Below are 26,683 nucleotides of genomic sequence, written 5' to 3'. Positions count from 1 at the left end.
ACACAGAAATAAAGCACAACAAAAGCACAGGACAACAAGAGTTGGTCATAACAAGTCACCCTGCTACCGACAGACTTTTATTTCCTGAAAGTTGTGAGAATACCTCAATCACTGATGTGATTTCAGCATTAGAATTTTGTCATTTTTAACTGTCTTAACTTAGTGAATTTGTATATAAATGCATATACCTAATGAACACAAGCAACAATACTGTACAGCCTAGTCAAATGTGATCATCAAACATGTACTTGAACAGCAGTTATTGAAACAGTAACTTACAACTAGGACAACAAGTGAGCCTAATTTATAAATACCCCAGAGAGATTAAAAATTTGGTATTAAAAACAATTAAGAAAAATGTTGTAGTCTGTTATCAATGACCTGCTAAAATGTCTTTTTGGAAATGCATTTGATCACTTGAGGATTTTTATATAAAAAATGGAATGTGCAAAATCTTCTATCACCACTGTGTAAAGAGTGCCTGTGTGGCTTCAACAGATGTCCCTGCCTGTGTATCAAGGTGTTCAGATTCACTCCAGAGGTTCAGTGTCTTCAGTAAATAGATCAGCCAAGTCGGCTACTGTCAGTACGGCAGCCTCCGAGTGCTTCATGGCTGTGCTGGTGTGACTGGAAAAAAAAGACTTTCAGTCAACTGAATTTATGGGTTTTAAATTCAAAAATGTCAAAAGTACAATTTCATATATTCTGTGTCTTACCTTTTCTCTGCTGTCTTCAGCATTGCCTGCATCCTCTCTTCAATAGTGGATTTGATTAGGAATCTGTGAACAAACGTTGCCCTGGTGGACAGAGAAAAAACAATCCAAATTACATAAAATTAACAAAATAGTGGAGACACTTTTCATTAAGTGTAATGATATGACCATGATCGCTTAGGGAAATCGGCTTTGCAGATGTTTCCTGAGGAAGGAGAGGCATTTAACACATTTGTTAGATGTGCTTTAGTACACATCATTTTTGTTTGTTTATAAGAAAACTCCTCAGGGTACCATGGAGTCTCTACAGTAAACATTTTCAAGTAATAACATAATAACAACTGTGCAGCCTTGAAGGAGGTGTGCGCTGTCTAAGCAGTTTTGAATTGCCGTGTGCCATCACACAGAAATATGACAGCAGGTATGAAAAAACTGCTGAAATGGTTAAGATAATGTTCTTCAAAGAAAGACTTAACTCCCTTCTTCTTACTTGGTTTGGCCAATCCGGTGCACTCTGCCTATGGCTTGGAGCTCATGAGCAGGGTTGAGGATTGGCTCTACCAGCAACACGTGAGTCGCTTCGATGATGTTCAACCCGTTGGAGCCCGTGTGTAGAGGAAGGAGGAGGATGTTGATCTTTTCTTCGTATTTGAAAGCACTCAGATTCTCCTGGAAAATCGAAATCAACGCACTAGTTTCCACGTAGCAATCTAAAAGTAAGTCTAAGGGTTTTTTATATTTTTTTTTAAGACTGCGAATGATCTGCCACCTCTAGTTTTCAGCCGCGCCTCGGGAAGAGATAAAAGACCTACGCCCGAGAACAGTAAGATCTTAAAAATATTTCATTTCATTTTTTATTTGTTTCAAAACATAGAAAAGGAAACTAAAACAGGCTTAATGGGTGACCCATCCCAACTCTAGACAAATTCTTAGGCTGAAATAAAAACAAAACACTTGGATCAACAGTTAAAGAAATAAATAAAATATTGGTGATTTTTAGACTTTTTAAATATCAGCGGACAGAGAGGAACGTTAATTACAATAAGCGTGTTGCTGGAGGACATCAGTCTCAAACTAGAAAGTAAGTATGTGAAAATGAAGATGTTTTCTGTAACAAGAGAATTGTCCTTAAGTGGTAAACCCCACCTGGTGTATATGTGTTGTACAGTGCAGGGGAAAGCAACTATGTGGTTAATGGTTCAGTGTGTAGATTTTAGTGGCATCTAGTGTGAGGGTTGCAAATTGCAACCAACAGCTCAGCCACCGCTCAACCCTCACTGCGCAAGCGCGCAGGAGAAGCTACGGTGCCTGACATGCTCTGTTGGCTCTTGTGCTAAAGAATACGTGTGGTTTGTCAAAATTTAACAAACCAGACGACTACTACTACTTCTTCTTCTTCTTTTTCTTAGTACGTATTCAACTTAGTGACCTGTAAAGCAGTTTATCCTTTTGGGCTACTATAGAAACATGACGGCGCAACATGGTGACTTCCATGCAAGGGGACCTGCGGTGTATGTAGATAGAAATGGCTCATTCTAAGGTAATAAAAATACAACAGTTAATTATGTAACTGAAAACATAGTTATGTAAATTGTACTGCATTTTCATCAATAGATCCTCCTAAATATTACACACTGGACTTTTGTGTAAAGTGTTTGGCATATTCAGAAATGATTACAATGAAGACTCAAACCTGGAATTTGTGAATCCCATTGATTTGAGAGAACTCCATGTTGTTGTCAAACAAAGCCTTAGCAATGATGTCCAGGACACTCAGCCACTGTGCAGGAGAGAAAAAGAAACAAACTGGGTGAGATCAAAAATTCAAGATCATCAAAATAAATCACTTACAGAACAGGTGAGTGTTCACAGTTACCGTGGAGAAGACGAGACACTTGGCCCCAGGATCGGTCACTTGAATCTTCTTCAGTGTTCTCACTACTGCCTCCACTTTGGTGGAGTGGCTTCCCTGACAAACACAGGAGGAGGAAAATTAAGCTATAGTGTTATTTGTGTTTGGCTTTAAATTAAAATTACCTACATTCACAAGCATGAATAAAAGTATAAACCCTAATAAGTGACTGTTATGGTAATAAATAACATCTCAATCATTCAGGTGATCTACTAAATTCATTTAACAACTTTTAGACAATCGAGCCAGATGGAACCAATCATAACAGTCTTAACATCTAGATCCAGCCATAACTGATATAATAAAAACAAAAATCCAGATCTGGGCCTGAATTACATGAGGATGGTGTGACTGACCTTGACCGGTATGTCCTGGTCCTGACTGGACGACTGGGTGGTAAACACATAGGAGATCTCTGCGTGGGACGTGGTCTGCCTACAAATGGCACATTTGATGGCCCGCCGCCTTGAGCCCACGCTATACTGCTCCACAATGATAGCAATGCACTCATTACAGAAGCAGTGGCCGCAGGTCAGCACCGCCCACTGGAGAAGAGAGAGCGAGAGGACATGATGACTACAAAAGATGACACAAGGTAATAACTTAAAGAGCCAGAGAGACTGTAATACAATTAAACAGTACATCAGCAGTTAAAATCATTTAAGTGAGTTTAAAAAGATGTGTTTATAGCTGACGTTTAAAAGAAAACACAGAAGCTGCGGTTCACAAGTCATTCTACAGTTTGGGCGATAGGAAATATACCGTCACCCATGGTAGCAATCCTGGAAGAGCTTTTCAGTCGACTTCAGTATGCGCTACTGATTGAAAAGGCTTTGTAGGTCACAAATACAGCTTAATGCAATTGATGTAACCTTGCAACTGATAGATAAATATAACTTTTAACTGTATATTTGAAGCAATGGGAAGCCAAAGAAGGGTTGCAAAATTTAAGAAAAGACTTGGAAAGAGAAAGTTGTTCTCCCAAAGGGTGATGCTTGTGTGGGAAATGACTGCAACTTTGAGGCTGTTTGATTTGTTTCTCCAATAAACTTGATAAATATAACTTCAAAATCACACATGTAAATTAACTTAAAATTGCTCTACAAAGACATAAATGAAAATCTCAATCAGGCAAAATATTCCACCTGCTGACTTCAGGCACAAGAAATGTTTCTACACATGCCTGACATTACACAAAATCTAATAATGAAATGCAGAATGCTGAACACATGAATTTCGGTGCATGGATCAACTTCCGAAGTAATTTCAGTCACTGGCTGACTGTAAAGCTCGACCAGTGTATAAAGATAGTCAAGTCAATAACTATCAGAGATGTTGCATAATACAATGAAACAATTACAAACTATGAGACATATAAAATCTATCTTCCTTACAACTAAATAATGCTCACCTCCTGTCCCAGAGGCCGGGCACAGATGGGACATGGCTCAGGGTTCAGCCCTCCAGTAGACTTGTCCTGGGACTGGAACAAAGGAATTTGTGTTATTTGGAGAGAGATCATGCAACACAGTTTGAGATATTGTCTTTAAATGACCTGGGAAAGAATGTATGTGCTTTGTAGATACTATTGAATGTGAAATACCTTCTCCAGATTTGTGAGATACAGAAACTGGCCAAGTTTCTTTTGGAGCTGAGACTTGGCCACTGCATGGTCGTTCAAAAGCTTGACTCTGTTCTGCTCCACCTGGTCAGGAATGCAATAAAATAGGCAGCATATTATATCTTTGGAAACAATGAAAAACAATAGTGGCCAATACTGGGTCAAAGGCTATACTTGAGCTTTTTAATTCCTCCATGATAGGTCTGCAGTGTCGACAACTGGCTTACTCTCAAAAGTGTAGTGATTAGGACAAAACCAGCCACATTTCAAACATTTGCATATTAGTTAGACATATTAATTACACTGCAGTTTATTGTGAAACAATCATCCAAATGATCCAAAACAGAACGCTAAAAAATGTCAACGAGTTTACATTTGCAGAGGCTGGTTATGTTCGCTAAAGGAACAAACTGTACACTCTGTATCAGGGTAACTGTGCTGCAAAGCCTATCACATGATCATGTGACCTATTTTGGGTTGAGCTCTACTGATGAAGAAACACTAAGCTGGAGAGCACATTAAACATTAGTGTGAAAACGGTCTTCATTGTAAAGTGACCCTGCAAATAAAGATTAATTTTGGAGTGGAAATTAAAGTAAGTAAACACACTTTTGAGGATTTTAGCCCTAATAACACAATATTTATGTTTTCCTTCCATTTTTTTCTTTATCCAAATTCAGGGTTTAGGATTAGATGGTTTTGTAGGCCTTTCAGATGGTAAAACCCCTTTATAAATTTGTGATTTGTGAAATTGGCCTATATAAATAAAACGGACTTGACTTGTTTAAAGTACCTTTTAAATAGGATAGAGTGACATGAACATGTTGTAATAATACACCTTTTCCCTGTCTTTAACCCACCTCATGTGGCTCAATGATGTGCAGCAGTTTGGGCTTTGGTTCGTCAGGCAGACGGACACGTAGTCTCTCTGTGGCCATACCCAGCTCATCAATGGCCGACACGTGATTCCTCAGCACCATCCAGTACTCGTGCAGCACCTGAGAAGGGACAGAGACGGCTTTCTTAATAGGAGAAACAAACTGAAGTGTTTCTCTCATTAGTATCAGCACTTAAAGGGGCAATCCATATATTCTTTCCCACCATCAATATGACCGTGACCCTGTGCAGAAGGGTGACTGTTGATAAAAATCATTCAATAACTGTGTATTCATTTAAGCAATATGACACATATTTTGCAAAATATGTTCATATATTCAACAGTTTTCCAGTTTTGTTTGTCTGTGAAATGACTGTGATGTGATGATTATGATGTATTGGTACATTTGCAAATTGCCTCAAGATCCTTTTACAATTTATAATTGATCACAAAATAAATAAAATGATATAACCGCTATGTGTTTCTGGACATAAAACTTTTCTGAAACCACAGATGACATACTGAATCTCAGGTAATTTTATTAAACCATCCAACCCCATTCAAATGTGTAAACCTCTTTGTCTCAAACAAAGAGAAATTTTTTTCTTCAACTTGCTCGATCTATTGTTCTTCAAACTCCGGCTTTTTAAACAGGCTGTGCATGCTTGCTTTAAAATGAAGAGAGGAGTTGTGATGTGTGTGTTAACCTTGTACTCTTTCTTCCAGTTCTCAAACAGCTCCATGAAAGTGTTGCCCTCTTCCACCAGCTCTGGGTCCATGCGTTTAGCTTTGGCAAAAGACAATATGGCTTTCAGAGTGCGCTCAGTCTCACTGGCTGCCCACAGACCTCGGCTGGTGGTGGGGAGGCGGTCGTCCACCAGCCCATCCTCATCTTCAATCATTTCTTCAAAGATAGCCGTCTGACCCTTCACCCTGTCAGGCAATTTTTCCTTATAAATCAACAATTTAAAAAGTTTTCAAGCTATTTGATTGACAGTCTGACAGGTCTAAAAATATGCTCTACTTACGTGTGAGAAAAAAGCTTGGACTCATAATCTGTGAAGAGTTCATCTGCTTTGCAAAAAACACAACTAAAATATGACGAGCGGAATATTAGTTATAATAAAACATATAGTTTAACAAGCACTGTCAAAAATTTAAAAGCAGAGTTTCATAAGTCAAAAATGCTGATGTCTTACTTATTGAGTGGCAGTCTAATAGGCCTGAGGTGACAAATGGTAACCTCATCAATCACTTTCTTTGAAGCTGGGCCTTCAAGACTCTTCACCGCGTCTTGCACAGTCTTTTGGGATTTCATCAGATCTTGCATTTGTGATGTGAGTATGAACTGCAGACCACAGGCATCACGGAACCTGCAGGACCCATTTATTTTTATCGTGTTTATTTAAGGATAACATTGACAACTATAATACTATTTTTTCATAAAGAAACAGTTTACTTGTCTGCCATGGAGAGTTTGTGGGCTTGTTGTTTGTAGCTAGACGTCAACTCATTCTTGACACGGGACACCAGGTCGTCGTCGGTGGAGCACCGGATCGCCCTCTGGATAACATCCAGCCACCAGGGAGAATTCAGCTTCACCTTGAGAAAGAAAGTTTGTCATGATTAGTTTTCTTTTTGATTTGATCTATTTCACATCTTAATTATGTGTAAAAATGACCATGTACAATTTGATCTTGAGGAGCTTGATATATGAAACAGTCCTTTGGTTTTACCTTAATTACAATATTATTACAAATACAGATCAATCTGACTTCAGTGTCCAAATATTACAATTTTTCTATTCAACCGTCTCAAACTGTTAACAGAACAAAAGTCATTCCAGCTATTAAATAATCTCATCTGGTGAATCAGAAACTAATGATGAACAATATAACACAACGTCAAGAGTATTTGCTCCCATTCCAAAATGTGGATGATGATAAATAATAATAATAATAATAATAATTTGTAGAGCACTTTTCAAAAACAAGTTACAAAGTGCTTTAACAAGTGTAAAGAATAATACAAAAAAACAAGATAAGAGCATGAAAATATATAAATAATAATAAAATAAATATATATAAAATTAGTAAAATACAATAAAATAAAAAAGGGATAAAATAAAGTCAAATGCATGTTTGACCATTATTGAGTACTGCAACTAAAGGAAAAGCCGGTAGCACAGTATTTAGCACCTTCCCGGGACAATAAATTAGTTATTAAAATGCATTAATCATTACTTCTATTACAACTGGTGGAAAGCTGAGGTCAGGAAATTCAAAACCTCATTTCAACGATTCAAAAAATAAAAAATATTCCTATGTTTGTTATTAGATTAGATTAGATTAAAAAATAGGTTAGATATGATGAATAACGAAATTGCAAATGCTGTTTGTGACAGGATGTGAATAGGAGAGTGAAACATAAAAGTAAAATTTGAGCAAGGAAACCTTTCTACTAATTTAGTAAATTTTCTGCACACACAAATGGAATGTCTTTAGTGTTCCTGAACACCATTTTGGGAGCCACTTATTCAGGTTTAAATGCAGGGTTATGGCTGATATTTAGTTTTTATAAAAAAGGGAATTACCACCCAATATATTTGTCTATAAACACTGACTTAGCACTCCTATACAACACAGTAGTATATACCATACTGTATATTTCATTTGGCGGATTATCTGTTATAATATGAAGCACAATTTGCCTCAATGTAGATGTAATGGATTTCAGATGCAAGGGGTTCTCACTTTGCGTTTCAGCTCTTTGATGTTCTGTAGCACCGGCTGGAGACCCTGATAGGCGTCTGCTACTTCTGAGTCGTATTTGGTCATGTAGTGTTGTCTCAGCTGCTCTGCCTAAAGAGACACAGAAAATGAGTAAACTTTCTTTTTTTTAAGAAAGTTAAGCATTTCTTAAAAAAAAAAAATAAACTTGATACCACAAGTTTATTTCGAAAATTAACAATCGCAAACAGAACATGTTCCTGAATTACCTCCTCACTTAGTCGGTCGTCTCGCAGCGTTGGAGGTATCCCAGGATGCTTTGCATTCAGCAGTTCCATCAAATTGTGGGTTGCATGAAGCCTCTATTTAAGCACAATAGTAAAAGAATAGAATTCAGAAATATTTACATAAACTTGAAATATATAATATATCCATTGCGGTTAGCAAAGAAATTAAGTCCTTCATATGTTAATCATAGACGTATGAAAAAGACAGGAATGGGATGGGGCCACATACCTGTAATGAATCTGTTTTCAGTCTGTCTTTGTGCTCCTCTGACGAACGAAGCACTTCTCTATACATCTCTGCAGCCTCTCCAAACTCATCTGCAGGTGGCAAAGGAATTGTTGATTATTAGTGGCACTCAATATGTCTGTCATGCCTTGCAGAGTTAATGAGACGTGCTATACAAACTCCGGCAGTACCCTTGGTCACATTATACATATCGCCTCACTGAGACATGCTGCAACAAAACATCTCGGTACAAAAAGTGTTGGGAGGCACAAAGATGAGATCATGGCTTGTGTTTTGTTTAAACTGATTCCCATGGGAAGCTGGGAACACAAGCGCAGAAGTGGGGATTTATACCTCTGATTATGTGGATTCCAGCCAGGCCATTGAGCGCGCACACCAATTGTCTGTGAGCTTCTTCACATTCCACTCGACATTTCTTCTGCAGGGACTTCAGGAGTTCCTCCATCGTCATGGTGCTGGGGAGGGGAGTCACGGCACAGACAAACCCACTCAACAAACCCTCCAATACAAATTACACAGAATGGGTCAACTTTAAATAAACACAACTGCGCACTGTATAACTGACAAAAAGCTTGCTGCGGTCTATTACCATTACTAATGCTGTGATACTCTATTTAGTCTAGCAAGATTGTTAATTATCTGAAGCCAGCTGCACCGGTTAAAGACCTCTCCTTTCGCCTACAAGCATCTTGAAAACATAATACCAAGTTATAAACACAAAAGCCAAGTGTATACCTTTTCTGCAGAGGCAGGAACTCCCCCCTCACAGCTTGTGGATGGCAGCAGGCCTGGCGCAGCCTCAGCAATGGGCACAGGATGGTGTTGACGGTGCGGCGGTCGAGGCTGCCAAGTTTCAGGCTCCAGTCAGAGATCTTCCTGAGTTTGACCAGAGCGTCCTGGGAGCAAACTTCATGCTGACGGTGGTAGAAGTGACCCTCGACAGGGGAAAAGTGCAACCAGTGTACCTCCTCTGTCTGCGGGGGAATCTGGATCTGGAAGAACAGATGATCAAATACACTGCATTACATTTTCTGAAATGAGCACATATTCTGAAATGCAACATTATGTCTTGTCATAATTAAAATATTTTTCAGTGTCTATTAGAGATTCTTTAAACTAGTAAAAAATCATACAGGGTCACAGAAATACCGAACTTTTGTTTTCCTACCTGATCAATGACGTCTTTTTTAGCTGATCGCCACAATAACTGAGCAATTACATAGTACAGCGGCTCTGTGTTTCCACGTCGATAAGGACGATAAAGCAGCTGGTCCCACCAGTGTTTTACCCAGTAGGGGTCAACACCAAGGAAAAGCACAAGGCCATACAGATCTGTAGGAAACCAACATCATTTCAGAGATTCATTTTGTTGTCTTAAGCAGGTTTTGATGTTTTTTAAACATTGTTTAGATCCTGAAGAGACAAATCACAGAGCCGCTAATCAAGGCCTGCTTTGATCCTTAGTGTGTTTTTTCAAGGTAATGATTTTTTTTTGGTATTACCTTCTAAGCCTCTTTGGACAGGAGTACCACTGACACACCAGCGGTTGACAGATGCGAGACGTAAAGCCATTTCCGCAGCCTGACAGTAAAATAAAAAAGGGAGCACAAACAAAGCATCAATTGACAAAATGAAATAAAACATTGTATTAAACACATAGTTTGACAACTCACATACACAATAATAAGATTTTATTTAACCATTCCAAACTTTGTGGTCAGTATTCAATTTAGAAAAGTTATAAACACAAAAGCTATCCATCCAAGTTTACTGTGTAACTAACCAAACCACAGGTACTTCTGGATTCCCTTCAGCTCACCTTCGCAGTGGGACATTCAACCATCTGAGCCTCGTCCAGACAGATGCGCCACCACTCAACGGCCACCAGAGGACTGGGTATGGCCATGTAGCGCTTCTGGTTGCGGAAGCGACGTCCATCCTTGCTGTTACTGTGAGGAATGTCTACATAGTTGAGCTCTGACCGCAGCACGTCGTATGTGGTGATGACCACATCCTGCTCCGCAAGCATATGTGGCTGGATGAATCCATGCTTCTTCACACCCTGATAAACCTGAGATAAAGATATTAATTAGCAAAGTACTTTAAGCTCAACAGTTTTGTCAGGTTGGGGTTTTTGGAAGTGGAAGGTAAAATGTGAGAGAACAACAATTGTGAGATCAGAGGAGAGAAGCGTGCACATAAATAAAGAGTAAAAGTCAAGTGGCCCTCGGAGGCCGTTGTTTATGCACAAATGCAACAGTCGTCGAATTAAATGTACTGAATTTTGACCATGTGTAGAGTCCTAATAGCTGCAACAAATGGCAATGTAAACAGCATCTGCTGGAGAGAACAGAACACAGTGCTTATCTGCCTTAATCATGTAAAACACTTGAGATAAAAGACTTCATGTAAGTAATGTTCTCTATTAATCTGTGACTGTAATCTCAACTCATATCAGGCTTGGCAAAACACACAAATTAAAAAATTATGATCCATGATAGAAATTTATGTAGTTGTGATATTTTAAGACAGTGGTGCTCAAGTGTGGTGGAGGGTCTATACAGAATACTTAAAAGTACTGCTACCTACTGTTTATGGTTAAAAGAGAAACATATCTGGCTTTCAGTCACATTACTTACATCTGATTTTATACATATTTCTATTGAATTCCCCCTTCAAAGGTGAAGAAAGCACACTTAAACAAGACTACGAGTCTACAGCCATGATATCGGCTCTACTTAGACACAGCATCGCTTTGAGCTAAATGCTAACACCTGGATGTTAACATGTATAATGTTTACCATGTGTATCATCTGACATTTGCTAATTAGCACTAAACACAGTACAGCTGAGGCTGATGGGAATGTCATTAGTTATGCATGTGAAAACTTTGACCTGCTGATGGTGCTAGAGGAGAAGTAGTGGATCACCAAAGTCAATAGGCTTCATCCTCTGATCTGGACCAAAGTAGTGGACCAGTCGACAGACAGATGTAGCCATTTCTTGTAATACTAAACACGCAGGAGGAAATAATAATCAAATTTGGACAAAAGATGAATACATCCATCTACATTCTCACCAGCACTCGCAGTGAGGAGGACCTGATGTGGCGATTGATCTCCTCCACCCACTGGTGGCAGATGGAGCTCGGGGAGATGATGAGGGTGGCACCGGTGGAGACGGGTTTCATGGCGACCAGGCAGTGAGGGCAGTAGAAAGGTGTAGTTTCAAGGCTTTCTTCTTTGTAGTTTACACAGTCTGCGTGCTGCCACAGCTGGCAGTTCATACACTGGACGCGGGCCTTGTAGTCAATAATGCCCAGTTCACCACAGATACACTCAAAGCGGTAGTCCGGGGTGTTGAAAGGGACAACAGATGCTCTGGTGGGAGTTTCTGTATCCTCATGTGGATCAAGTTGCGGAGCTTCTACCCTTCCTTCACCTAGATCATCCATTCTGGGCATGTCCTGTGTATCTGACTCAATTTTATCCTGAGACATCTGTGAGGCTGCCGTGGATGTAGCAAGCATGTCACCGGACTGATCGGCTTTCTCTTTCAGACTTTCATCCCAGCCCTTCTTTGTTTCCATTTCTTCTGGTACTAGATAGTCAGATGTAGGGGAGTACAGATCTCTTTGATCTTCTGCAATAGAGTTTTGCAGAGCTGCTTCAGCCTTCTCTTTTGCTCTTCTCTGAAATATTTTTCTTGGCGTGCTCTCTATGTTTTTGGAATTCTAAAAAAACAAAATCAGACAAAAGTCAGATAATACAATCAAGTAATATTTGTAAAAATAAAACATTTATACCTGAAACTCTTTATTCTTACAGACTTGGATGCTCCTGCTAATGCCTTCTTAGTTTCTTTGTAGTTCTTTCCCAGTTTAAATGACCCCGCCAAGCCACGACCTTTGACCCGGTCAACCAGGCTTTCATCTATCAGCTTCGCCAGGGTCTTCCTGATGTGGTTGCGGTTTTTAAGGAGGTCATAACCGTACGTGGCACGGATGTAGGTGAAGATGGCGTTGACGGAGGCTCCTTTGCCAGATCTCATCTCCTTGATTGCAGTGAGGAGCATGACACGCACAGCTGCACAACAACAGTAGTAAAAAATCTAAATCAAAACCGCAGTGGAAATAAAAGCTGTGATGTCTGAGAGGATTGTGAGTGACATACTTGGATGGGATAGTTTCATCTTAGGCTGAACTTCAGACTTGCAGCGGATTACTTTTTCTCTTTCTAGGGGACGAGGAGGTACGAAATAATTCACAGATTGTCCCTGCAAGAGCAGAAGATATACAGAATTTTACATTTTCACAATGTAGCTGAGGCCTTCAATAAAGAGCATTTTAAAAATAAATAGAACGGTAGACAAAAATCCTACATCATATAACTTTTCCTATGTTAATAATCATCCATGTAGGCAGACAGAGAAGGGGAGAAAGAAGGGACGAGAAAATTCTGTATTTTTAACAGTCTGTATCTTTAACTGTAACTGCGTACTGATCCTCACCACAGGCAGGGTGAGGGCTTCCTGCTCAAGGTTCTGTCGGGTGTGAAACAGGATAAGAGCCAAAACTTCCACCGTCTTTCCCAGCCCCATTTCATCAGCCAGGATACCACCAGGCCACTCCACACCAGCCAAGGGAAATTCTCGGATTAAGCTGGGAAAAACAAACAAAACCAAAAATAATTTTATGCATCGCTAAAAAACTCAAATCATTGAAACTACAACAAAAGGGAAGTAACTGTGCGTCCACTGAAGGACACCAAAACAGCAAATTAAAGGGTCAGTTCAGACAAAGAAAGATGTATTTCCCCACTTAACTAGCCAAGCAGATAAAGTGGTATGAAAAAGTGTTTGCCCCTTTCATGATTTCTTTTTTTTTTTTTGCATGTTTGATCAAACTAAAATGTTTCAGATCATCAAATTCAAATTGAAATATTAGACAAAGATAACACAAGTAAACACAAAATGCAGTTTTTAAATGAAGGTTTTTATTATTAAAAGAGAAAAAAAATCCAAACCTACATGGCCCTGTGTGAAAAAGTGATTGCCCCCTAAACCTAATAACTGTTTGGGCCACACTTAGCATCAACCACTGCAATCAAGCGTCCGCGATAACTGCCAATGAGTCTGTAGAGGAATTTTGTCCCACTCATCTTTGCAGCATTGCTGTGATTCAGCCACATTGGAGGATTTTCAAGCCTTAACTGCTTTTTAAGGTCATGCCACAACATCTCAATCGGATTCAGGTCAGAACTTTGACTAGTCCACTCCAAAGTCTTCATTTTGTTTTTCTTACAACATTCAGAGGTGGACTTGCTGGTGTGTTTTGGATCATTGTCCTTCTGCAGAACCCAAGTGCGCTTCAGCTTGAGGTCACGAACAGATGGCCGGACATTCTCCTTCAGGATTTTTTGGTAGACAGCAGAATTTATGGTTCCATTTACCACAGCAAGTCTTCCAGGTCCTGGAGCAACAAGACAGCCCCAGACCATCACACTACCACCACTATATTGTACTGTTGCTATGATGTTCTTTTTATAAAATGCTGTGTTGGTTTTACGCCAGATTTAACAGGACGCTCACCTTCCAGAAAGTTAAACTTTTGTCTCGTCAGTTCGCAAAATATTTTCCTAAAAGTCTTGGGGATCATTAAGATGTTTTATGGCAAATGTTAGATGAACCTTTGTGTTCTTTTTGGTCAGCAGTGGTTTTCGCCTTAAAACTCTCCCATGGATGCCATTTTTGCCCAGTCTCTTTCTTATTGTTGAATAATGGACCCTGACCTTAACTGAGGCAAGTAAGGTCTGCAGTTCTTTACATATTGTTCTGGGTTCTTTTCGGATCTTCTGGATGAGCTGTCGCTGTACTCTTGGGAGTAATTTTGGTAGGCTGGCCACTCCTAGGAAGTCTCACTGCTGTTCCAAGTTCTCTCTATTTGTGAATCATGGCTCTCACCGTAGTTTGCTAGAGTCCCAAAGCCTTAGAAATGGCTTTGTAACCCTTCCTAGACTGATAGATGTTAACGACTTTGTTTGTCATTTGTTCTTGAATTTCTTTAGATCGTGGGAATGTTGCTTTTTGAGCTCTTTTAGCCTACTTCACTTAGTCAGAAAGGTTATATTTAGGTGATTTCTTGATTCAATAGGTTTGGCAATAAGTAGATGTGGGTGTGGCTAATGAAATTGAACTCAGCTTCCCAAAAAATGTGATTAATCACAGTTAATTCATGATTTAACAAGGGGGGGCAATTACTTTTTCACAAAGGGCCAGGTAGGTTTGGATTATTTTCTCCCTTAATAATAAAAACCTTCATTTAAAAACTGTATTTTGTGTACTTGTGTTACCTGTGTTACTTGTATTACCTTTGTCTAATATTTCAATTTGTTTGATGATCTGAAACATTTCAGTGTGACAAACAAAGATAAGAAATCAGGAAGGGGGCAAACCCTTTTTTGGATTTATATGCTGAGGTTCTGACATACCAGCTTATGACACCTCTGCTCCCGACCCACACAATGGAGGTGACTTAAATTAAATTTATTCAACAATGCTTAAAGAATTGGAAAAAGTACAGTTAAAATGTATAAGCAAAAGTGAACATTAATCTGAACGTCGTTTCTGGAAAGGCATGTTGCTCTTGAGGTTTTTTTTATGTTTTGAGCACCATAAAGAAATTCCACTCATCCCCAATGTATAGGGGCGACAGCAGAAACTTCCGATCTGGTGCGTTTCCCAAACAACCAAGGAAGGTAGCACTGAACTATGTTGGTACGATGCATCGTTAAACTAACAAACGTCTGAAGTACGACCGTTTCCCAAAATGGTAGGACTGTTTCCCAAAATGGTCCTACTTTGTTGGTACCACCGTGGTTTGAACCAACAGAGTTCGGACTAACATGTTTCCAGGTGTGTTTGTCTGACTTTCACAGCAGGAAACTCACAAAACGTTGTCATATTCTGCCTAAATATGTCAGCTGTGACCAATATTAACTGACATTATTGTGCTAACTTATTATTTAGGCTTTTCACATTATAGTCGTACCGGCAATAACAAAAAAAACAACGATAGTGTTAATGAAATCAACAATAATATATAACCTAATCGTTTTATTTAGCCTAAATATAGGCTATAACTTAGAAGAAGAAATTAAGAACTATAAGCGATTACAAGACATTTAGTGAAATAGGTTTAATCCGCAAGTATCTTCAGTTTAACAATTTAACACTATTATGATTCCCTTGGCCGCAAATGATATAAAGGTCTTAAGACTAACTCAGTGTGATAAGTGGCTGAACATGTGAATGTTCTGTCCTGAGACAAACACGCGTTCGAATCCCGTTAGTTCTCTATTTATCTTTGTTATAATGGCAACGAAAGCTGTCAGGGATTTATTCATTACAGTACTTTAATGAATTTTATGCTGTCCCTTTTTATATTTATGTTTGTAATGAAGACTAGAGAACACCCATGGTCCTCAGAGGCCTAGAAATATATACATGAAGGTAATATTAAAAGTTATGTCTTTACATTCTCCGTTTTGTCCTTTAAACTTTGTACTGGTAATATTAAATCAAGTTATTGTGAATAGATGGGTAATCTGTGGGTAAAGCACCTGCTGTTTGTAGATGGTCTACACTAAGATACTTAGTACTGAATCAATGCAACCCTACCCATGACCCGACAAATACATTTAAAAGTATTTTTATAACTACATTTAAAAAAAAACTTTAGGATTATCTAACATTCCCTGCAAGAAACAGAAATCTCACTCAAGGACAATTCTCACTCTGAAATGTTGTGAGAGGAAAGTTGTTACAGGAAACGCAGATGGAAAGGAGGGAGAGGAGATTAAAAATACTGAAATTATCCTTTAACATGAGGGGATTCAAATTCTTACCAGCCAGTAAAAGGGTTGTAAAACAACTTCTTGCCGCACAAAGTGATCATCTCCCGCCAGAGGAAATGCAGCATTTGTTCTGCAAAGAAATGTTAAACAATGACAATCTCACTAAAATATCCTAACGCAGAACTTTTCCACTACAGGAACTTTAAGTGTAGCCATCGCCTCAGTTGCTTTTGTTTCCACTTTACTCCTGAACCTAAATTTCATCACTGCTCAGAAGTGCTCCGATATCCAAGTTCCAGGATCCAGTTTCAGGGTAATGAAATGCAACAGCTCATTTGCAACACAGCCTGCTCTCACAGACCGCTTCAGTCTAAAAATCTATGTTACACTGATTGGTTGCCAACAAATGGTTGGCGTTAAAAGTTTGTCCATGATTTGTTGTTTAAAGCAAAACCACAAGTACAGCTCGCTCCAGAATCATCCTAAATTTCAATGTTTTACATCTCATAAGACCAATTAACTGGACAATCAACATCAAGAGTACAGCAGGGAATCAGGCCAGCAATGTACAGTTGTACCAGACAAGAAGTGAGTACCTTTCGGTGAAGTGTTCCTGGATTTCTCTCTCCACAGCATCCAGTTGACGGCCTGGCTCTGATAGGGCCTGAGAACAGGAATGAGAGCTTTGTGCTGGACGTCATAGGTCACCTCCCGGCTCTCTCTCTGGTGCAGATGCCTGACGTAATCATAGAGCTCCTCGACATTTTGCCTCTCAAGGTCGGTGTCACATTCCTCCTCCTCATTATCTACAAGTTCTAAATGGAAAATACAGCAGAAAAATCAATGTATTATAATTGTTACTATGATGAAGAGTTATACTTGATTTAATAATGGTGAGGCTGTCATGGTATTTGAGAACTTGGATCACAGCATTATTTAGACATTACAACCAAACACTTACCGGGGATAATGAAATCGTAGAAATACTCCATTAACTTCTGCATTAGTTGATTTGCTTTCTTCAGCCGAGCATTTCCCTCGCTGAGGAACTCGGGCTTCCCGAGCCCAGTTTCCAGCAAGTAAATCCCCACCTGCCAGATGCAGACAAACCATTTTTTTTAACACTGTGAACCACTGAACTTTGACTGTTCGTCATCCCGACCTAAAGAGCAGGAAAGCGGGTTTTCAATCCAACCAAAGAATATGACCTTGTGGTTGTGAAAAGTGGATGACAGTAAGTCAGTGATTTTCATATCTTTCTCTCTCCTCATTTCCTGTGAGTTATCTACTGTCAGTTCTCTAATAAAGGGATAAAATGCCCCCCCCCCCAAAAAAACAACAAAGCCTGCCGATACTTCATTAACACACCACAGTATGTCACAAGTGCAGTCTTATTTTAAAAGCAAGTGTTCATACATTGAAAACAAGGTAATATTCAATATAATATTTTCCTTGTTTTCTTTAGATAAAGGCTGAAATTAAGTTAATGTTTTTAAATTAGATAATGAATTTCAGGCAAATGATACCAAACTCAAACTATGACAATGTAGTACATGTAAATATGCAGCCTTGTTTTGTATTATTGGTATGGTTACATCTTGCACTCACATCAGTTTATCCAGCTATCTGAAGATGAAACTAAACATTGAAGAAAGTAAAATTATTATTGACAGAGTATTTTTCATTCGCTCCTCTCTGACATGCCTTCATACCTTGACTGACCCCTCTTTTGCCTGGTGGCAGAGCTGCACAACCCTCCTCTTCTGCATCCAGTCGAGGTCCTCCAGCGGCATCACACTGAAGCCACACTCCACTGTGCAAGTGTCCTCGTCCGGCCTCCACTGCAGTTCTGAACTCTCAGCATAGCTGCAGTAACTGAGGCAGAGCTGGTCACCCATCCTGTGGAGCGTGAAAGCTCTCTGTTCACAGTCAGATGGGATCCAAGTCGGCCGGACACTGAACTCCCCAATGAGCGCCTTCCAGATTGGGGCCTGCTTCAAAGCTGGCTCCACAGTGAGGGCCAGGGAGGCAGTGGTGTTCTCTGATGACGTACCAGGGAGTTCCTCTGTAAGCCGGACTGAGCTGGTACAGGCAGTCTCCGTGACGTCCTCTGTGGTCAAGAGAAAGGAGCTGCTGGGAATAGGGTCAACAGGAAGAATGGAGCAGGTTGGTGTATGGTCATCCTTCTGGTTCACCTCGTTCTTGCGGTCCTCCAACATATTCCAGTTCAACCTCTTCTTGTCGTCTTCGTCCACCCTCACAGGAGGGGCTCTCTTTCTGCGGCTACTCATGGTTAACCTCTACACGGAAAGCAAATGAAGTGTTGATTATAAAAATAATACTTTACTTACTTTAACACTTTAAATTCAGTAGAATACTGTATAAAACAAATATTTACATTTGGCAGACAAAGTGAGTTCCTTTTTAACACCAAACTAATGACAGCTTTTACATTTCAAACTATAATGTATTTCTACATTGTTTTAACACATCAACACCAACATTTCATACATATATATACAGTAAAAATCAAGCAATATCTAATAGAGCCCAACCAATATGGGATATTTAAGACAGATATGAATTTGATAATTGATGACTTTAAATATTCCAATATTCCAATACATTAGCCAATATTCTTTTTTTCTTCTTTTCAGAAACACATAACATAAACAAAGATTATCCCTAACATTTTGTTATGTTTAGTGATGAGACCTCACAAATATAACATGTAATAATGCGGTTTAAAAATAATCTTTTTTCATTGTTATAAATAGCACTTTGAACAAAAATACACCTCATTTCTGTGTTATGTTCCAAACAGGTGTTGCCAACAGGGGGGAAGCGCAGAGTGCCCTCTGGTGGGAAAACTATGCAACAACAACACTCATAAAATGACTGAAGGATCCATCATCCATCTCTCTGTTTCTATTTTAATTGTCATTTATCGGCTGTTATAAACATTGATACTGATTTATCTGCAATTAGCAGATATCGGGATGGCGGGGGGGATCAATTGACCTTTTGGCCAGATCCACCACAGTCATCTTGTTTATCATAGGCTAGTTCAGGTAGCTAGTGTTATCCCTCAAGGCAATAAAAACTACTTAAAACTAGCTGATGTCACTGCTTATACACTTAAAGCCATCAGAAATACTGTCTCACAGCAGACGTTCAAGTTAGCACAAGGCTGAACACAGCTAACTTCTGTCACTTCACATTTCCCACACAGTGAACAGCATCCTCTGTATTTATCACATTTACCAAGGCTCACATTAAATCAGCTGCAAGCCAAGTTAGCTCTTTAGTGTTAGTATTGGCTAACAAGTTACTGTTACAAAAAAAATCCTTCCTTTCAATTAATGTTTTGTCCGAGGAAACGGGCAGCAGGAGCTACAATGTATGAACACTGTTACACGATGAAACACTTCCAGGCTGTGTGGCCGCGTATTTGATCGTTTGACTGTAAACAAGCGATTAAAAACAAGCACATTTACTTTTTATCAGCCTCCCACGCAACCGGTGCTGGTTTCTATCGCTGCATCAGATGGCGTTTCACTTCCCAGCAGCTCCAGATATTCAGGTTGACATGCACCAAAACACACTTCATTTACAGACTTCAATGTAGCTGTTCGCCATTTTTAAATACAGGAAGTGACGTCAGAACAGCAGCATATGTTTGGACAACGCGGGATTCAGCCACTGCTACTAAAGGGCCAAATTCTTCTCTTTTTACTGAGTCAATTTGTAACTATGAGTAAAACCAGTAGTAAATGTCAACCATGCCATATTTTGAATGTATGTATTTTTCTGGACACATGTCGTTTTGCTTTTAACCTACTTAATGATCTTTGTATAATATATAAATAAATAGCCTAATTTTGCTATTACTTTTACTACTATTGCCACCATTAATAATAATAATAATAATAATAATAATAATAATAATAATAATAATAATAATAAGTATACATATATAGAGAGAAATCTGTTCTATTCTAGAGAAAAGGCAAGGCTACAGAAACCACAAAGGCTACAGTAATCATAAATAAAAATATTATTAATACCTTATTTAAACAGGTACTCTCACTGAGATCTCTTTTTCAAGAGAGGCCTCAGTACAAAAATGTAAAATTTAAGTAGACTGACACACAGATAATTCACAGATTCACATTGTACATTTTCACAATTAAAAAAAACATTTACAAGCATGATGAAAACTATGGTTGAGTGTGACCAAGAGGTAGCCTGCAGCTAATGTTAAAATGTCCTGTGATGTGACATTGTGAGTTCTGTTTTTAAATGTAACCAGAGAGTTTTTGGGCAGTTTTGCAGTAGATCAACAACAACATACAATGCTGCTTCCTTCTATTTGTAAAGAGGACCATCCCACCTTTTGCAAAATGCAATGGGGTGAGAAATGTATCACCTGTGATTAGTGGTGGACTGTAACTAGTACATTTACTCAAGTACAAATTTAAGATACCTGAGTGGTTTTTCATGCCACTTTCTTCTTTTACATCTCAGAGCGAAATGTTGTAGATTTTGCTTCACTACATTTGTCTGACAGCTATACTTATTACATGTTTTTACACACAAAAGATATGAGAAAAATATGTTTGGTTATAAATAAAACTACAGTTTAACAAATAGTTTATACAAAAACAGCTGAAACAATTAGTTCATAGATAGACAGAAAATGACTAATCCAATTATTTTGAGGTTCCAGCATTACAAATGTGAAGATTAGTTGCTTTTTCTTTTTTCTTTTTTTCTGTTTTATTATTTATTTAATTATGTATTGATTTTTCACTGGGCCGGACAGGGGGGCAGACTTGGCGATGGGGGGGGGCACAAACAGCCAGTACAGAGAAAGGACAACACCTGCAAGAGAAGGGGGACAGAAGGTGGGGACAACAGGGAATTTGATGATTAAAAGAAAGTTGCTTTTTCGTTTAATAAGTTTAATCATTTTAATGTTTTGTTAAGAGTGTTGAGGATTATACTGTTGTTTGTATAAAACAAGCATTGTGAAGGTTTCATTACGGGCTCTGAGTAATTGTGGTGGCATTTCTCGCTTTTGACCTTCGGTTTGCTTGACATGTTTTCCACATGGGACTTTTAACAGTGAGTCTGGTAATCATATCTGCATTAATGAATATCATTTTTGCCCATAATGACAATAATATTAACCAAATATTTCTTTAGAAAGATTAACTGTTTAAAATATAATCCTGAGTAAGTGAAACCATGACTCAACCCATTATACAGGCTTAGCCAACATTGTGATGTGACTAAACACGACTAGAAAAGAAGAAACACAAAAGTCTCTCCACCTGGATGAAATCTATCAGTGATTCTGAATCTATCCCTTATTTTGTGTACTACCCACAGTATTGATTTAAACTGTTGAATAAAGTTTCATTTAAAAAATTATGTCGCAATCGCAGTACCAGATAACTGCCACACGGTGGCCGCAGAGCACGATCATTTCACGTCTACAGTTGCTGCAGGTACATCACATCTGTCGCTGACAGGGACGACGCAGCAGGACTAATTATGGAAAGTTTGATCAGTATTTTTACAGTTTCCATTAGGAGAATAAACAACCCTACTCCTTCACGTAGTTATCTTGGCTTTTCAGGTCAGCATCTTTCATGAAACGCCTACATTTCCCCCATGTGCGACTGAACATTCTCTCTATAAAAAATGCCATCAATCGATGTTACAGTGTGTGAAACATCCTCCTGTAAGAGTGCAGGAACTGTGGCTTCAAATCAGGGGCACTGCAGTGAGTGTGACCCGCTTACAAGATGCAGTGAGGAAGAAGAGAATACAGGGGCACCTCATGAGCAGTGCAGGGAGAGAGGGGGAGCGAGAGAGAGAGAGAGAGAGAGAGAGAGAGAGAGAGTCCCACAGTGTTTTCTCGGCAGATGAGTCCAGTCTGGCTGCTTCAGAAGAGACACAGACCCGCTATGCCCCGAACTGCCTGGTGCAGGTAGGTAAAGTACTGCCAGATAACTAGACTTGATGCTCTGCAGACACTCCACTTAATATGTGAGCGTTTCCTTAACATGCTTTAGTCTGATCTATTAATTAAGCTTCACCCTTTAATTGGGATGCATGCGCACTTAGGTGACGACATTGAAAATGTTATCCTGTAAATGACACCGGTTGTCAAGCTGCTAGAGTCACCTGTCGGTAAAAATGATGATTCAAATAGAGCACACCCCATCATCTTTATGTGACGCGTTCAGGGGTAAAAGTTGAAGAAACAGTCGCATTGTTGAAATGGATCAGATTAAATGAACGGACGCAGGGGCAGCTGTCCGAGGTGCTGAAACTCGAAAGGTTTCCTTATTATGTAGACTTTATTTTATCTCTCATATCAAGCATTTAGTGTCTTTAATGCTTGTCATATATAATCACTGTTGGTATCAATTAATTTAGGTTCCATCCTCCATGGCATTGGATGCTTTATTGCAACAGGACTCCAATAACTTTGCCTTTTTTACATGTTTTCGATGCAAATTTTCTGTCTGTTTTAACACTCCTTTGCATGATTTGCCATCAAAGATGAGGGAAGTGTTACCTTACGCTTTTTTCGATTTGGTTTAGTAAAATGTCAGAGGAAAGGGAGAAACTGACCATTACAATTTACCAGATCTGAATTTTATGATTCAGATGACTTGTTTTGTCCAACCCACAGTCCAAAACACAAAGTTATTCAGTTTAATATCATAGAAGACAAAGAAAAGCATCAAATAATTAAATATTCTAAATATTTATGCTTAAGAAATGTCTCAAATGATAATTGATTATCAAAATAGCTGCACATATTAACTGACTAATCAATGCAGTTTCAGTTGTATGTGTGAAAAACAGGAATTAATGCTCCATGTCTCACTTATAGGGTGACAACACTGAAGGAGAGGAAGCTTAGTTCATTCCCATTTTATCAGAAAGTGGATTGATGGACCTCCATTATGGGCAAGTGGACATGATTCTACATTCAGCAGCTGTGGCACAATGTCGAATATGATTTACCTGACTGCCATAAGCATTTTGTACTTGCCTGTTTTACTGTTTGAGGCCTATGTGTTGTCTAAAGGCAAGTATGAGAGGTCAGTGGTGCCGAGTTCTGCCTCTCGCCTGGTGGCGAGGATGGACGGGGATATTATAATCGGTGCCCTCTTCTCTGTTCACCACCAACCATCAGCTGAGAAGGTGGCAGAGAGGAAATGTGGAGAAGTCCGTGAACAGTACGGCATCCAAAGAGTGGAAGCCATGTTCCATGCCTTGGATCGGATTAACTCAGACCCTAACCTGTTACCCAACATCACCCTGGGCTGTGAGATCAGGGACTCCTGCTGGCATTCCTCTGTGGCTCTGGAGCAGAGCATTGAGTTCATACGAGACTCTCTCATCTCCATCCGGGATGAAAAGGACGGCTCCAGGTGGTGCATTGAAGGGGCACCTTCCAGTCAGCCGCCACCGACCAAGAAGCCCATCGCAGGGGTCATCGGGCCTGGCTCGAGCTCAGTTGCAATTCAAGTTCAAAACCTTCTGCAGCTGTTTAACATCCCCCAGATTGCCTATTCTGCAACCAGTATTGACCTCAGTGACAAGACCTTATTTAAGTACTTCCTCAGGGTTGTGCCCTCAGACACTCTTCAGGCCCGGGCCCTCTTGGACATCGTTAAGCTATACAACTGGACCTATGTGTCTGCAGTGCACACAGAGGGTAAGACACATTTCTCTTAAAGGGGTACCCTTGTGATTTAATACTGCACTTACATTGAGTTAGGGGACTCACAAGTGACGGATTAAAAAGAGATTTGTCAACATTGACAAAAGGAGAGATAATCAAACCTTCAGGCCCTTGTATGGATGAAGCTCCAAAAACACTGGATCATACATTTTCCACGATGCAGCTCGGTAACACATTTCATTAGACCTTTCCTGCTCCTCCAGAACCACAGAAGATATTTAGGGTTTTTATGCAACATGAAGTTCATGAAGACTAATCGCATATAACAAAAACAACAAAATTTAAAGTAAATCTTAAGTATTGACATAAGGAGTCTTAATTTGTAGCTGAAAAATTATGTTGATTAATCGATTAGTCGATCGGCTGAAAATTCACTGGCAACTATTTTGATAATCGAATAACTGTTTGAGTAATTTCTCAAGCAAAAAGGTTTTTAGCTCCTCACATTTAAGGATTTGCTGTTTTTTTCAGTTTTATATGATAATTAACAGTTTTGGGAAACTTAGTCTGAAAAAGCAAGCAATTTGAAGATGTTATCCCGAGTCTTGGGAAATTATGATGGACATCATCTGTTGTTTTCTGATGTGAAGACAATCTGATTCATCAATTAATCAAAAAAACATGACAATGAAAATGATCACTAGTTCCAGCCCATAGTGCAACCTGCATTTGATCACCATTAAAAGATCTATTTTGTTCTATTTTGTAGTTAATTATCAGAAAAGGCTGACTGACGCTGCAGTGTCACTTCATCATTACTTTAACAAATCTTTTGTAACATCAACAGACAATATACTGAAAACTGAATTTTGTAATCAAGGATAACACAGATTGAATTAATTATTAAGATAATAAGATTCCACCCACAGTGTTGCAAGATGTGATAAACATACCTGAAAAACCCATAAAGAAGCTGCTGCAATCTCATCTATATTTTCACTGAGAGAATTTGAGTTTGTGATGAGCTGATAAAAATCCAATCAAAACCTGGCAAGCTTTATTTGTTTACTGTGCTGAAGATTTGTATGTCATTTTGGCAATAAAATGATTCATGGGTCTCAGAAGCAGACAGATTTCAGCGTAAATACTGAAGCTTTAAATAATTTCTTGGGTTTGTTGTTGCTGGTCCTAAACAAAAACCTAAAAGTGACAAGTGCTAGCTTTGTCCTCAGATACTGCTGCTGAGATCACCTTAACCCCGTTTGCTCTAGTTGTTCTGCTCTTGAGGTTTGGGGACGTTGCAGGCCACTTAAATTCTTAGGGAGGAGATGAATTTTCTCAGCAAACCTGATCCTTGAATAATTTTTGTGAAAAAAAAAACAAACTCATGTTCAACATTTAAACAGTCTGGAATACTGAATCCATTTCCAATGTCCATTTCCTCCTGTGAATGAAACTCACCTAACAGCTCCTCTTGTCTTCCTCAGGTAACTACGGGGAGAGTGGCATGGAAGTGTTTAAAGAGCTCGCCTCACAGAGCGGCCTCTGCATCGCCCACTCTGACAAGATCTACAGCAATGCCGGGGAGAAGCACTTTGACAGGCTGCTGCGGAAGCTGCGGGAGCGTCTGCCGAAAGCCCGTGTTGTTGTCTGCTTCTGTGAAGGCATGACAGTCAGAGGGTTGCTCATGGCCATGAGACGGCTCGGAGTAGCTGGAGAGTTCCTCCTAATTGGCAGGTATGTTAGAGATTCTTTTTCCATGGGAGTTTTTGCTTTGTGATTGTGTTGTTGGTTTATTTGTTTATTAATTTATTTGATGAAAAGCACACAAGACTTATTTTCAGAATGATGAAAACAATTATTTCACTTATTGCTGCTGGGTTCTTTTAATTAAAAGAGAGTTTTTAAAAGGTTTTAGGGGAAAAAAGAAAAAAGTGAACACCACAATGATAAGGCAAATTAACAAATTGGCAAACCTCACCACAAGGTCTATTTAGTAGCTGTTTTGGAGCTTTCAGTTGTATCACATCTCCCTCAGCAGATGGAGTTGTGATTTTTTAGAGCTCTAAAAGGACTTTTCCTCCATAATGGCTTGAATGTTTGGATTGAAAGTAATTTTTTGACCTTGGAAATAAAAGTTTACAAAATAAAAGTTGACAAAACGATCTTAATACAAGGTCCATTTAGTAGCTATTCTGGAGCTTTCTGTATCATATAATGTATCATTATACAATATATTCATTAAGGTAAGGTCATTTTGAAATACAGCAATTTTCATATAAAGTGGCAATTCAAAGCTTTACAAATTGCATAATTTACAATAAGGCAGGAAAAATATAAATGATAACAGTGACACAAATAATAATAATTTAAACACATTTAAACATGAAATGAGATTATCAATAAATAGTACATTCCCCCTCAAAAATGACACCATAATTCTCGGAGAAAAGTGCGGACGTTATAATATGGTGGTACACACAAAGTTCATATGGAACCGAAATATTATTTTTTCCTACTGGGAGTAGAGTTCCTCTGAATACAGAAGATGCTTTGAGTCAGGCTCAGTAATGAATAATGCATCCACGCAGCGAGCTCTCCCTCTCTCTGTCAGATCACAGGCAGGATGGGCTAATATGGGACAGCACCTCCAGCACAAGCTGGGGAATGTGGAGTAGTGAACATCAAAGCTCATATCAGCACTTATACCAGACATTCCCTCAGTCTCAGCTC

General features: G+C 39.1%; 2 protein-coding genes across 2 annotated transcripts; one reads left to right on the top strand and one right to left on the bottom strand.

The window, feature by feature from the left end:
* Positions 1-41: 41 nt before the first annotated feature.
* Positions 42-19,872, bottom strand: shprh (SNF2 histone linker PHD RING helicase). Its single transcript, XM_038698393.1, has 30 exons — positions 19,737-19,872; positions 17,952-18,539; positions 17,201-17,330; positions 16,836-17,054; positions 16,291-16,369; positions 12,896-13,046; positions 12,559-12,661; positions 12,212-12,471; positions 11,466-12,119; positions 10,206-10,457; positions 9,889-9,967; positions 9,555-9,718; positions 9,122-9,378; positions 8,720-8,841; positions 8,369-8,457; positions 8,122-8,214; positions 7,877-7,984; positions 6,583-6,725; positions 6,323-6,496; positions 6,152-6,214; positions 5,831-6,056; positions 5,107-5,244; positions 4,229-4,330; positions 4,037-4,108; positions 2,982-3,170; positions 2,590-2,682; positions 2,407-2,493; positions 1,204-1,382; positions 717-797; positions 42-627 (listed from the first exon to the last, which is right to left on the bottom strand). Exons 2-30 carry the CDS (start codon positions 18,528-18,530, stop codon positions 531-533), a joined length of 4,983 nt encoding a protein of 1,660 aa, XP_038554321.1. The 5' UTR covers positions 18,531-18,539; positions 19,737-19,872; the 3' UTR covers positions 42-530.
* Positions 19,873-22,099: 2,227 nt separating this feature from the next.
* LOC119887760 (metabotropic glutamate receptor 1-like) lies at positions 22,100-25,687 on the top strand (the record flags this gene model as incomplete). The annotated part of the gene is made up of 3 exons (XM_038698395.1): positions 22,100-22,237; positions 23,153-23,983; positions 25,438-25,687. Coding segments are annotated over exons 2-3 (965 nt in total), but the record flags the coding sequence as incomplete, so codon positions are not given.
* Positions 25,688-26,683: the final 996 nt, after the last annotated feature.

The sequence above is a fragment of the Micropterus salmoides genome, unplaced genomic scaffold (genome assembly GCF_014851395.1).
Source record: "Micropterus salmoides isolate LMB-PRFRI ecotype aquatic unplaced genomic scaffold, ASM1485139v1 Ms_hic_scaffold_4312, whole genome shotgun sequence".
Taxonomy (NCBI): Eukaryota; Metazoa; Chordata; class Actinopteri; order Centrarchiformes; family Centrarchidae; genus Micropterus; species Micropterus salmoides.
Note: the sequence above shows the minus strand (reverse complement) of the source record. Positions and strands in the feature narration are given on the sequence as shown.